Raw genomic sequence first — 15,281 nt, forward strand, 5'->3', positions numbered from 1 at the left:
TGTGTGTGTGTGTGTCTCTCTCTCTCTCGCCAGTATTGAGATGTTTTTTTGTGTGTGTGTGTGTGTCTCTCTCTCTCTCTCGCCAGTATTGAGATGTGTTTCATGTCCTTTCTTCTATTAATGATATTTAATGATTGATTTTCATATGGTAAAGTAACTGTGTTCCTGGGATAAATCCCACTTCATCATGGTGTATGATCCTTCTTATATGATGGCGGGTTCAAATTGTCAGATTTTTTTCCCCCCCCCCCCCCGATTAGCAAGTTTTTTGTTGAGAATTTTTCCGTCTGTATTCATAGGGATATTGGCCTTTCATTTTCTTTTCTTGTGATGTCATTCTCAGGTTTTGGTATCAAAGTAAAATTGGCTTACTAGAATGAGTTAGGAAATGTGTTCTACTTTTTGAAAGAGTATGGGAAGCATTAGTGGTAATTTTTTAAACATTTGATCAAATTCACCAAGAAGCTATCTGGGCCTATACTTCTCTTTTGGAAAATTTTTCATTACTAATTCAATCTCTCTACTTCTTACAGATCTATTCAGATTGTCTGTTTTCTTGAGTCAGTTTTAATAGCTTGTGTCTTTTAAAGGATTTCATCTGGGTTATCAAATTTGTTGGCATATAATTGTTCACAGGATTCCCTTATAGTCCTCGTTATTTTGGTAAAATCAGTAGTAATGTTCCCTCTTTCATACCGGATTTAAATAATTTGAAGACTTCTTTTTCTTGGACACTTTAGCTGAAGGTTTGTCAATTTTGTTGGTCTTTTCAAAAAACCAATTCTTGGTTTTATTAATTTTCTCTATTGTATTTCTATTCCCTATTTCATTTACTTTCATTCTAATTTGTATTATGTCCTTCCTTCTTCTTGCTTTGGGTTTTAGTTTGCTCTTTGTCTAGTCACCTGAGATGGAAGTTTAGGTTACTGACATGAGATATTTTTTAATGTTGATGTTTACAATGTAAACTTCTCTCTGAGCACTGCTTTTGATGCATCCTATCAGTTTTAATATACTGTATTTTCATTTTCACCCGACTGTAAGTATTTACTAATTTCCTTTATGATTTCTCCTTTGACCCACTGATTATTTGGAAATGTGTTGTTTCATTTCTACATATTTGTGGAATTTCCCAAAATTCCTTCTGTTATTAATTCCTAATTTCATTCCATTATGGTTAAAGAACAAATTCTGTATAATTGCAATCCTTTCACATTTATTGGGAACTGTTTTATAGCTTACTAAGTGTCTATCCTGGAGGATGATCCATAGTACACTCGAGAAGAATGTGTATTCTGATTTTGGGAGGAGTGCTCTATAGAGGTCTATCAGTTTACAGTGTTGTTCATGCTTTCTACTTCTCACGAACCTATCTAGTTGTTCTATCCTTTACTGATGGTGGGATACTGGTGTCTACAGTTATTATCATTGAATTGCATATTTCTCCCTTCAATTCTGTTCATTTTTGTTTCATATATTTTAGGGTTCTTTTGTTTAATGCATGTATGTTTTAAATTGTTGTATCTTCTTGATGGACTGACTCTTTTACTATTATAAAATTCATTTCTTTGTCTCTGGTAATATTTTTTATACTAAAGTCTATTTTCTCTGATATTGGTATTGTCACTCCAAGTCCCTTTGATACTTATTTATTTGGTATATCATTTTCCATCCTTTTACTGACAATCTATTTGTGTATTAGAATCTACAGTATCTTATAAATAGCATATAGTAGAATCATATTTCTTTATCCATTCTGCCAATATCTGCCTTTTACTTGAAGTACTGCATCCATTTACATGTAATATAATTACTGATAAAATAGGATATATGTATGCTTTTTGCTATTTGCTTTCTATAGGTCTTATGTCTTTTTTTCCTTCTCTTCCTCCATCACTGACTTCTTTTTGTTAAATAGATATTTCCTAGCGTACCATTTTAATTTCCTTGTCATTTCTTTTACTGTTTTGGGGGTGTGTGTTTTGTTTTGTTTTGTTTTTGTTTGTTGTTTTTTGAGACTTTTGAACTAACATCTGAACTTACAACAATCTACTGAAAATTAATACCAACTTATTTTCAATAATACACTAAAAACTTTACTTCTCTTTATCTGTTCCCTCTCCCCTCCTTTGTGTTATTATTGTCATACAAATGACGTCTTTATACAGTATATGCCTATCAACACAGATTTGTAATTATTGCTTTATGCAGTTGTCTTTCAAATCAGGAGGGAAAAAAAGGATACACAAACATCAATGTAGTTTATTTCTTCACATGGATTTGAACGTTCCTTCATTTCACTAGGAAGTATTCACTTTAATATTTTACATAGAACAGATCTGCTAGTGACAAACTTGGTTTTATTTATCTGAGAACATGTTAGCATCTTTTAGAAGAATAATTTTGCTGGAAATTTTGGGAAGATTTTAGTCATTATTTCTTCAAGAATTTTTTCAGCTCCCTTCTCTCTTTGCTCTCATTTCAGGACTCCCATGATGCACATGTTAGTATGCTGGATGGTATCCCACAGGTCTCTGATGCTGTTTATTTTTCTTCATTCTTTTTTTACTTTCTGTTCTGGAGAATGGATAATCCCAAGTGACCTATCTGCAAGTTCACTGATTCATTATTCTGCAAACTCAAATCTGCTGTTGAGCCCTTCTAAATTAATTTTTTTCATTTCAGTTATTGCACATTTCAACTCCAGGATTTCTATTTGGTTCTTTTTAGTAATTTCTTTCTTTCTTTCTTTCTTTTTTTTTTAAAGATGACCGGTAAGGGGATCTTAACCCTTGACTTGGTGTTGTCAGCACCACACTCTCTCTCCCAAGTGAGCCACAGGCCGGCCCCCCTTTTTAGTAATTTTAATTTCTAATTGACAATCTCTATTTGGTGAGACATCATACTCATACTTTCCTTTAGTTCTCTGAACACATTTAAAACAGCTTATTCTCATGGACAGTTTCTATCAACTGTTTTTTCTCCCTGTGTACCAGTCATACTTGGTTTCTTTGTTATCGCTCATAATTTTCTGTTAAAAAGAACATTTAAAATATAATGTGGTAACTGTGGAAATCAAGATACCTCTCCCCAAGTTTAGGTTATTGGTACTGTTTATTTATTGACTTCTCTAAAGTAATTCTGTAAAGTCTGTATTCTTTGACAAGTATACCCACTGAGATACTTGCTTAGTTGGCTTAGTGGTAATCATGGGTTGCACAGAGACATGTTTAAACATCTGGAATCAACATGGCTCCCAGCCTTGCCAAAGGGCTCTCCCTTAGCCATCAGGTCTTGCTTGCATAAAGCCTCAAGGTCAATCAAAGCAAGAATTTAAGGCCCTCTTAGGTTTTTGAGCACATGCACAGCCCTGGACATGGCAACGCATATGCATATATACATGGCCTTCTAGATTCTCAGTAATAAAAAGCTTTGGAGCTTTTCAAAGCCCCAGTAGACATCTAATTTCTCAGTTTTTTTTTTTTTTCTTTTAAGCTTTTGATTAACCTACTGTTTGCCCCAACTGTTATCCACTGCCTTAGGCAGTCACAAAGTTAAACAAATGCCTCTACATGTTCTAGACAGATGCCCCCCCACACCCCCCAAAGAAAAAGATTTGCAATGGGTAAGCTGCCAGTCAGGTCAATTAAAGAAAGGCGCTACGAAAGGGAATTCCTAGTAAAATGCCAAACAGGTCAAGTAATGACTGCTGTCCAAAGATGATATTTCTAGAGAGCTCCAAATCCTCCAGTGGCTGCTTGCTACTGTTTTTAGAGTTATCATGGGAACTCTTAGTTTTCAAGACTACTACAGAGCCAAGGAAAGAGGACTCGAAATAGGGCAAGTTAAAATACCACAAAACTCACTATTTTATTAAGATGTGGCCATTTTTCTTGAATAAATGCGCCTTGAATTGTTGCACACCTTTGTTTAATTTCCAGAATCCTGAAAATAGTTAATTTTGACCCTTTTCAGCAATTGTCTCATTGCTTTTATGAAGGAGGGACTTTTCGGAGGTCCTTACTTCACTATTCCTGATGATGTCAGTTTATTTTTTATTTTGTTAATTCCTGCTCTTATTTTTATCATTTCCTTCTACTATCTTTTGGTATATTTTGCTGGTCTTATTCAAACTTGTTAAGATTGATAAGTTGCTCATTAATTTTCAGCCTTTCTTCTTTTCTAATACACACATTTAAGGTTATATATTTCCTTCTAAGTACTATTATAGCTGCATTCCACAACTCTTGCTTTATAATTCAGTTCAAAATATTTTCAATTTCAGTCATGCTTTCTTTTACCCAGATGTATCTTAGAAGTGTACTTCTTAATTTCCAAACATAAAGGAATGTTTTAGTTTTCTGCTACTAATTTCTAGCTAAATTTTAATTGTGTACTGTCATCAGAAAAACATTATATTATTTTAATGCTTTGCAATTGGAGACTGTATTTATGGCTTAAATGTGGTAATTTTTAAAAATGCATGTTTTAGTTTTCTGCTACTAATTTCTAGCTAAATTTTAATTGTGTACTGTCATCAGAAAACATTATATTATTTTAATGCTTTGCAATTGGAGACTGTATTTATGGCTTAAATGTGGTAATTTTTAAAAATGCTCCATTACACTTGAAAAAAATTATAGTCTGAAGTTGTTGGGTACGTATTCTATATATGTCCACGAAATAAAATTTGGTAATCTTGTGTGCATTTGTCCTTATGTATGTAAGTTTTTGTTTTATTTATTTTGAGGCTATATTATCAGATGTGTTTATATTTAAAACAATTGTGTCTTCCTAGTTAAGTTTTATTAATATGAAGTGAGCCACTTGAGTAACAGTAAATTTTTTGTCTTAAAGTCTATGTTTTTTCCTGATATCAATACAACTACATTGGCCTTCTTTATATTAGATCTGCATAATATATCACTTTATGACCCTTTTACTTTCAATCTTTCTGTATTCTTATGTTTACATCTAAATCTTGAAAACTGCTTAAGGTTCCTTCACACATGCAAAGACCTGTTTGGATTTTGTGAACCTTAGGAGTGAGAACTTTGAAACAAGAGCAAATGTATACATCTTTAGAGTTCTGTGGCTAAGATCTCCCCTGAAAGAATTCCTATCTTCTCTAAGTTTACAGGAAAGGCAAGTCCTGTGAATCATTTGCATTGCTTTCACTGATTTCTTTTGTCTCTATTCTTATGTTTGTTACTTTGGCATTAAAGTCTTACCAACATAAACACTGAATATAAAATGTATGCTTTGTGCACATATTCTTAAGTATATAATTGATAAGTTATGAAACAGTTGATTGAACACAGGTAGACAGTCATACTATACAATAATTAATGAAGAAAAGCCACCATGTTGTATCCTATTACAAATAATGCTATTAAAGTGATTGTGCCAATTTTAATGGGATTTTAGCATTCTTTTAGCATAAAAGTTGTTAATTTGGGATTTCAGGAACACATATTTATTCCATTGAAAATAGTGGCATGCACTCCCAATTTACAGGAATTTGCCCAGATCAAATTAATCTCAAGGAAGATCATGTTCTGAAAATGTTTTTGGTCATTTGTCTTTTGACTTTATGGCAATTTATGCTATAAAGGAACTGCATTAATCCATTCAACAACTACCTGAGTGTCTACCAAATTCTTGGTGCTACAGATACATCAACAAAAAATGGACAAAAATCCTTGCCCTCAAGGAGGTTATATTATACTGGACAAATTCAAGATTTCGTTTTTTACATTTCAATCTTACATTTATCTAGAGCTTGATATCACGTGACTCCTTTTTTACCAGTGTACAAGGTCTACAACCTTGTGATATCAAACCTCTACCACTGCATTAACACAAACTTTCTGGATAACAATTTTGCAATAAGTATCAAAAGCTTTAAAAAAAAAAAAAGCCTTAAAAATATGTATGCAAATACACCCAGCAATTTCACTTCTTAGAACTTAACTAAAAGAAATAATTAAAGCCATACATAGAGATTAAGACATTCATCACAGCATTTCAGCACTGAAAACTAGGAACAACTCAACTGTTCAATAATACGCAACTGGTTGAACAGCTTATGGTACTTCTATACAATATAAATCAAATACAATCACTTAAAATCATGTTTTATAAATTATAAGCAAAATGATATATCTTATCTAAAAATACAGGTTATAAGAGGGCGTGAACAATATTTTCCCATATATATTAAAAAATATAGATGGCTATATACCAAAACATTAACTGGTTATCTCTAGATTGTAAAAATAGAGGTGATCTTATCTTTTTTTTTTCTCTATTTTTCTATTAAATTAGAAAAAATTAATTTTTTTTCCCCCCTTTTTGTCTTTTTTCGTGTCCGGCAACGGATCACAACCCTCAGTGTCGTGCCCATACCGGACCGGGACCAGCGACAGGATCGCAACCCTCGGTGTCACGCCCGCACCTCGCTCAGCCAGTGAGCGGGAACCGGTCTGTATGTGGGATCCGAACCCTCGGCGGGAGCGCTGCCTCACTCCCAAGCGGCGCACTGTAGCAGTGCGCCACCGGGCCGGCCCAGAAAAAATTAATTTTAATAATGAGTCAATAGAGAATACACTATTTACAAAACTCAGAAAGTGTTTAAGACTTTCAGTTTAATCTTTATTACAAAGACTATTATAGAATAAGAGCCAAGGTGTATTTAAGTTTGCTCTTTTCTCCAAATAAAGTATTATGACAATTCTATAAAACTAGAGTACTCCTTAAAAAGAAACACCATAGAACATGCCCAATATTTATATTTGTAAGGTGATACTAGGTAATTAAAATAAAAATACACTTTGAGTTAGTTACCTATCCAAGGCTTCCTTGAAGTATTTTCTCTGGACATCAAACTGAAAGACCGTACGTTCACAATCAGTTGAGGCATTATCGCTACCCCCATGTTTCTTCAGGAAGGCATCAAACCCATTTTCATCTGGATATTTCAAACTACCCATGAATACCACTAAGTAGAAAGAACACAAAGTCACAGAACACAAAGATATAGATAGTATTTTTATTACCAAGGATGAACTTTCTTATATGGGTAGAAATACTGAAAGAAAATATATCAATACATTAACGATGGTTATGTTTGAATACTTTCTTCATTAAACTTCTGTTTTTGCAACTTTCTATAATGCTCATTCATTACTTTTATACTAAAAAAGCTCAAACATTTCATTTTTTAAAAGATAAAGAAAATAAATATATAATTTATTTATGAGGTTAAAGTTTAAACATAAGCATATATGCAGATTAATTGCTACTATAAAAATTCATAAGGTGAAAAGTTTTTCCTCAAATAGCTTACAAAAACAAAATATAAAAAGTAATTCAGAAAAACAAATACGGATTTAAGTATTTTTAACTGTATAATATCCACATAGATTTTTTTAGATGCACACATAATTAAACTGAAGGTTTCTGCTTTGTCTTGTTTTTATACTAATCATGTGTTTCTATTTTCTGTGTTTCTGATACTCTGACATCTTGGGGCCTTGCTAACCATGGAAGAGACTGCCCCCCCCACCCCAGGGCTAGCCAATTAAAGAATGGCAATAATCTCCTCATCTGTTGGCTTTACCATATCTGAATAATAACAACACCTACACTTTAAAATAGTTTTCTAAGCGATTTCATTCTAATCCTCAATATAAATACATTCAAGGAGATTAAAATTAAGTCTCCCCCTATGATACTCATAAGTCAAAATTTTTTTCTTAGCCATTTTGCTCTTATTAAATATATCATACTTCTATCAAACCAATTACCTATCTTTGAAATCAATTCATACAAATTTGAAGGGAAAATAACACACCCACGAATGATATTTTACAAGATCTTACTGTGCTCCAAAAAGTGTGCCAGCCCAGGCAGGTCATCTGGATCAGCAAAACTCCCAACTCCAACACAAAGAGCCGCTGCAGACTGGAGTAAGTAGAACACATACAAATAGTTGAGTCAATCCTAAGGGAAGATATTAGCATCTTATTTTAAGGATTAGTTTGGAGGTGGATGTTTTCCAATAGAAAGTAACAAAATTCTTTCCCTGAGAATCAGGAGGAGCAGCAAAGTGAAACTCACCAGAACTGTGTCAGTTTCACCCTGCTGCTCCTCCACTTGCCATCCTGCCAAATGCTGAACACGTGCAGACCTAAGGAAAAAAGCAGAAACAGACAGAAAAAAAGGGAAGAGGGACTGGCCAGCCCACCCAAATATCATTTCATGTCAGCATTTCATAATTTTGAACCAAGTTTGTTCTCCAAATTATTAGATTTTGGAAATCTGCAGAAGTAACACACCTAGGTAGATTATCTCTAAAGATCTCTAAGCAATTAAAGGCTCTGTGTTCAGTAACTCAGTTACTAGATGCAAAACCTCTCAATATTGACCCTGAAGGTTTTGTTTTTATTAAAATGGAGAGCAAATAACATTTTAGGAAAACATCTAACAAAGATAATAGGTAAATCGTTAAAGATAAACTTTAGCAATTAAAAACCTACAGAACTAAACTTTAAAAAGGCTTTTTAGTTCTTCACTTCTTCTTGAAGACATATGATATACATTACTTATCAGTACATCTTCTCCCAATACCTTGGAAAAATCAGAATTTTTAACAAAAAAGATGACCAAGAGGTACACCAAACTCTGCACTTAAAATGATTAGGGTATACGAATGTATCACTGTAAGTTAAAAGACACAAAAAGGAGAGAACAGTCAATTTGAATCCTTGAAGATAGTGAATTATAACTTTCCCAAATTTTATAAATATCAATTTTTCAAAGCTAACATATTTGGTGAAACAGTTTGTTTTGATAAATGGTTACCCTCTTAGAAAAAGAACTTTTTAAAAAAATAGCATGTACCTAAACATGTGTCAGAAAACGAAAGTATGTTTTTAGAAGAACCAAACAGCCTCACTTGAATACTATAAATCCCATATTGAAGACTTAGGCACATAAACTCAGTTAAAACATGGGGGAATATCCACTTCTTCAAACCACAGTCTAACCTGTTCTGGGATGTTTAATAAGTGCCTAACCTGCTTTCAGCTCCAACTACCCCATAAAGATTTCTTGTCTTGACCAGCAGGGTTGAAGACATTTTTGAATAAGTTGACTTAAACCACAGTCTATCAGTCAGCTTTGACCACAGCAAAAACAGGCTCTGCGATTGCTAGAAAAGAAATTCATACTTGAGAATTTTCTTCCCAAGAAATTCATACTTGAGAAATTCATACTTGAGAATTGAATTAAGAAAGCACTGAACAAATCGTAATTCAATATATATCATAGCTAAATTTCAATCTTGTTAATTTATCAAACTTTTCAGATCAAGAACAACTTTTCTGGGAGGATGAAATGGAGGGGGATAAGAAAGATGCCTCAGAAAAATAGTTAATTTCTTGATTCAGGTAAATGTTGTCCAAAAACTATCAAATTTTTTTCTTCCCACTTCCTTTTTTAATTAATTCTCATATTTACCTTAAACAAGGTTTACATTTTTCAAATAAAAATTAAATCATAAAACCACTGTACCACTCTTATGCCACCTCTTACCTAATCTACTTTATTTCCCTTTCCAGACACTTATTCATTTAATAAATATAAACCATTTTCCATTGTTACAATCATAGAATCTTTCCTTCCACTAATGTACCCATTACTTCTGAATCAAAACAATTTGATCTCCTCTTCAAACTACTTAGTTCCTCCATTTCATTTTAATATCCAAAAAATTAGTTGTAATATTTTATGAAGGATTATATCACACTGAGTCCTCAGAAAAGAAAGGCAGCATCTAAGCCATTCTTTTAATGATCACTAGAATCTAACCTTGTTGCTTTTAGAAAAAGGTAAACTTAGGATTTGATCCACCTAAGCAAAGTAAAAAGAGGTACCAAAAAGGCTAGATGTACATCTTCATTTGTCAAAGGTGTTCACAACTGCTGTATAAACTTAAGGTATTTTATAATGTCTTAATAATAAAAATGTCTATCAAAACAATTTTTAATTGTTTTAAATTGCTTTATCAGGTAACAAGATATAAAGAAGTCCAAAGCATGGGAAAAGCTACTTACAGATAGAAAGAAATTACTTGTAGATAGATATAGAAAGAAACTTATAAGGCAAGAAATATTCATTTAAGAAGCTATAACACGGCCAGCCTTTGAGCTAAAATGGACCTCAAAAATTACATAATCTTGTTTTAGAAATGAGAAAAAAATAAAACGAAAAAGTCTAAAATCATCCAGAAAGACAGGGACAGAGCCAGAATTTAGAACCCAGTTTTCCTGTCAGTGTTCTTTCCATTCTGTGACTTTTATAATTTCTTCCTTTCTATCATTGCTCTATTTGGAGTTATAAGATCTATTTTAAATTAAAAGTGAATTCCCAATTTGTTTTTAAGGACCTTAGCATAGATTATCAAATGATACATATATACACATTTTTCTTCAGTGTTTCCGTTTTCAACTCTAGAGCTCTCCAAGCATGCTGCCCCAAAATAGGCATCACTCATAATTTGAGTAGCAAAGGGCAAAAAGCTTTTTTAAAACATGACTCAATCTCAACAACTTACTGAAAGAACTGGTACACGATCTTTCTTTTAAAAAGTAATTTTTTCCAGGAAGAATGAAATCAAAGGATTTATTTAAAACATACCTAGTACTTGTACCTTACATCTTCAATCTTTGAGAGCTGACCACTTTTAAGTATTCATTTGACATCTAAATTTTAATCTTAATAATCTGACTGTAGGTCCTTTGTATGTGGACTATACCATGTTGAATGTATTATCGGTATTGAAAAAGCTAGCTTTAACAAATATTTACTAGTCAATTCCACTTTTATGCATCTGAAATAATATCCTCCAAAATGCATACTCCCTACTGCAAAATGAAGGCATTCTTTAAAAGACATCAAGGAAGAAAAAGGAAAGATACTGAAATGGAAATTCTCCACATCAAGCCCTATTTACCTATTCAGAGTGTTATTAAATATTAAACTAAGTTTAACTCCCCCACCTCTATTTCAACTCTTTCAATGCCCTTATTTGTCCAGACCTTTGGTACTCTCCCATAAAAAGGGATAAATTAAATTCAATTACCTAGACAGAAATTGCCCACATGATGACTCTTACAATTCTAGGCCCACGTAAAGATTCTACACTAGCCCCATTCTTTTCTTCTTCTTTTTCCAGTCTCTCTAGGATAATACATTTACTTATTCCTCTATCCTAGGATAAGAATTATGCAGATCCTCAACTCCCAGCATTTGTTTTTAAAACATATAATGTGCACAAATACACATAAATTCAAATGTTATTACTGATTACCTCTGAGAGATATGGTTATGGGTGATTTTTATATTTTTGTTTCCATTATATTTCATTTCTATAATGAGCATTTATTAATTTTATAATCAGAGCAAAATGTTTTCAAAATATAATCCTTACACAGAATAAACAGACCTTTACTGAAGATCAAAAGATAAATATATACTTTCTTTTTGTCATTAGAAGATAAAGCATGAGTTTAGATGTTGCCCCAAAGAAACTTCAAATTAGAAAAAGATAAAATAGTAAAAAAGACTCACACCTGTTTTTCAGTGGTTTTCTTTCTAGCTTCTGCCCTCTCTTCTAATTCCTCTAGTTCATTATCTTCAGTATCAAGATCATCATCTTCACGTTCATCTTCATCATCAAACTCATCTTCATCATCAAAACCTTCTTCATCATCATCTTCTATTTCGGCTCCAGAATCTTCATCATCATCATCATCTTCTTCTTCCTCCTCCTCCTCATCCTCTTCTTCATCATCTGTTGCACTTCCTGTTTTACCTTCCATGTTACTTAGGTCTGAAATCAAAAGTGCCTGCAAGCCATTCCGTAATTTGATGTATCTGAGGGAAAAAAAAATCACAAAACATTTTGATTTAGTTGTTCATTACATTAGACCAACACGAGTGATCAGCTTAGAATTTAAGGGGAAAAAATCCAATCACAAACACACACACACACACATAAAACCAGCACCATTTGTAAACTAATAAAATTGGTTGCTCTGGGGAAGGAACCACAAAAGCTAATCAGTTTCTGAAGAGCTGGAGGGAAATGTAGGGAGGGACACTTCACTACATACTCTGTTTGCATTTTTAGAAATTTGAACTATACAAATATATTTACTCATTCAAAAAATACATTTCAGAAGTTAAACATACATAACAAACCCATCACTCACTCGGCCTTCCCTACTATTTTGGGGGTTTATAAGTATAGGTTGAGCATCCTCAGTTTGAAAGTCTGAAATCCAAAATGCTCCAAAATCCAAAACTTTTTGAGCACTGATATGACACCACAAGTAAAAAATTCCACACCTGAAAAACACAAAAAGCCTGCCCTTGTTTGTTGTTGCTGTTGTTAACGGCTGATACGAGTATTCTGGTGATCCTACTGTGCTGCTTATTTACCCTGAATACATTATTTTTTCCACTTTATTAATGGTATGTCATATTTCTTACTGGTAAGTATATATGTGTTAATAAGTGTAAGAAAGTGATTGCTTATCAGTAGCATATAAATTCAGTCAGTAATGGTGGTGATGTCAAACAATCACAGATTTTCCACATGGGTGGCTAAGACAGAGATATTTTTGCTTTCTGATGGCTCAATGTACACAAACGCTTCACACACAAAATTGTTTAAAATATTATATAAAATTACCTTCTTCAAGCGAAGTGGTTGCATAAAAAAATAAAAATAAGGGCTGGCCAGTTAGCTCAGTTGGTCGGAGTGCGGTGTTGTAACACCAAGGTCAAGGGTTTGAGTCTGTGTACTGACCAGCCACTAAAAATAAATAAATAAATAAAAAGCTACCTTCAGACTATGTGTATGAGGTGTGAATTTTGTGTTTAAACGTGGGTCCCATCCCCAAGATATCTCATTATGTATAGGCAAATATTCTATAATCCAAAAAAGTCCAAAATCCAAAACGTTTCTAGTCCTAAGCATTTTGGATAAAGTGTACTCAAACTGTACATACACATTCTACCAAACCAGAAGACTTAGCCAAAGAGAAATAAATCTCTCAATATACAGAGCAATCATCATGCCAGCTTAAGTATTAAAGAAAAAAGTCACATAAATTTAAACCCTGATGACTTCCTTTTCTACAATGTATTTGACATTATACCAGTCTCCAAATCTGCTTTTATGGCTAAACAAATGGTTACATCTCTAAGAAAACTAAATCCCACAGAATAGTCATTTAGTAAAACTACTGTGTCAGTTTGATGACTACATGCTCATTACAAACTGCTCTCATTTATACTAATTGTCTTACATATTTATTCAGTAAGCATTTAGCACCTTTTACGTATGAGATGCCATGCTACATTAAGGATAAAAAGAATAAAAACCACAGTCCTCACCATCAGACGCTCACTGTCTAGTAACGAGAGAATCAAACTAGTACAATACAGAATGATACAGGTAAACACAGAATGTTAGAAAGAAGGAAGCAATCAGGAAAGGCCAGTGAAAAAAGGCACACTTAAGTCAAAGCTTGAAGATGAAAAAAAGAGTTAGTCAAGCAGAAACTAGGAAGAATAACATGCAAAAAAAGACAAGGAAGGAAGCCTCTGGCCCAAGGTAGAAGATTAAACACAAGATTATTTCCTTTCCATGGCAAAAATCACATTTATGTGGTAGAAAAAAAAATTGTGGTTATTTTGTTTGAGAATAAAATCATGATAGTTAGAAAACAGAAAAGGACACTGTTAGCAGATCACAAATTTTTAGAAATTATTAGAAGACAATACGCAAGTCTGATAAGATCAATAGAGAAAACAGCAAAGAAACTCACAGACCTACATACATGTAATAAGATATTGGTTCTTCCCAAGAAAGTCTGGAGAAAGCCTAAGCTTCAGATCAACAGATAAGAAGAGTAGAGAGTACCGCAGGACAATAAGCTCAATTATTAAACTGGAAACAACCCAAATGTCTACTGACAACAGAATTGAAAAACTGTGATATATTCACACAGTGAAATTTTTTTTCATACGATGGAATATTATAAAACAGGGAAATACATAATTCAACAACAAGCTACAACACTGGTTAATCTTAAAAATATAATAATGAAAAATGCAAGTCACAGAAGACTATATATATCATATGAGTATCAGTCATATAAAGCCCAAAAAACAAGCAAAAGTAAACAGTATGTTGTTCATGTATACATATATATGTGATAAAAAATACAACACTGGTTAATCTTAAAAATATAATAATGAAAAATGCAAGTCACAGAAGACTATATATCATATGAGTATCAGTCATATAAAGCCCAAAAAACAAGCAAAAGTAAACAGTATGTTGTTCATGTATACATATATATGTGATAAAAAATTTTTTTAAGCAAAGTAATGATAAACACAAAAATTCAGAATTGTTGTTGGGGTGGAAGGGCAATGTGGGAGGATATGGAGAGACAGGATGATGAAGAACACAGAAGTAGATCCTAGTTCTTAAGTTGAGTGACAGGTTTTTCATTTTGGATTTGTTATTCGCCACTTACACAGAAATTGCAATTACAAAGAAATCACAAAGAAACAATTACAAAGAAATTGTTTTCTTTTGCATATATCAAATATCACAGTATTGAAAAATTTCAAAAGGTAATTAAAGAGCTTCATTCAGTTATAACTTGGCCAGTCAATGGCCAGCCATTGTGCCAAATAATCAACGGTAGGAGGCCAGAATATGCCACCCCAAAATATACCTCTTTGGCTTAAAGACTGTTGAGCTGAAGGCAATTAAGAAGAAGCAGATACAGGAAAGCTCTCTGCTCTCCCTTTATTTGCCTAAAAGCAGGACATAAATTTACAAGACAAAAGATATCCCAGCCCACTACCTCCTTTCTACCAGGAAGAACAAAGGTTAACCACTGAAGACAACTTTAGATCCTTATTGGCCTGGAGATGGCACCAGAGAAATCTACATGTACAAGCTTTACTAACTAGCCTCTGTCTGCCATTCATTTGCCTTTCTCTAAGTTGCCACTCCTAGAGACTCAAAGTCCTTTTCCTGTCTTGTCGCTACTCTAAAAATTTACTGTTCTTTGTTGAAGATGCTATATTAGCTGGAATTCAAAGACAACTTTCTGAAAATTTACTCATTCTTTGGGTATCTCCCAGTATACATGAAACATACATATTAACAAACTTATATCTGTTTTTCT

At 33.1% G+C, this 15,281-nt stretch overlaps 1 protein-coding gene across 1 annotated transcript in view; it reads right to left on the bottom strand.

The window, feature by feature from the left end:
- NRD1 (nardilysin (N-arginine dibasic convertase)) overlaps window positions 1-15,281 on the bottom strand; it is an 87,912-nt gene that overhangs the window by 52,707 nt on the left and 19,924 nt on the right. Inside the window, exons 2-6 of the mRNA XM_008580559.1 lie at window positions 11,637-11,940; window positions 9,081-9,214; window positions 8,122-8,191; window positions 7,884-7,965; window positions 6,847-7,000 (exon numbers count right to left, since the gene is read on the bottom strand). Of these exons, the coding sequence (XP_008578781.1) occupies window positions 6,847-7,000; window positions 7,884-7,965; window positions 8,122-8,191; window positions 9,081-9,214; window positions 11,637-11,940 (744 nt within the window). The remainder of the gene's footprint in view (window positions 1-6,846; window positions 7,001-7,883; window positions 7,966-8,121; window positions 8,192-9,080; window positions 9,215-11,636; window positions 11,941-15,281) is intronic.

This window comes from Galeopterus variegatus, unplaced genomic scaffold (assembly GCF_000696425.1).
Source record: "Galeopterus variegatus unplaced genomic scaffold, G_variegatus-3.0.2 Scaffold6, whole genome shotgun sequence".
NCBI classification, from domain to species: domain Eukaryota; kingdom Metazoa; phylum Chordata; class Mammalia; order Dermoptera; family Cynocephalidae; genus Galeopterus; species Galeopterus variegatus.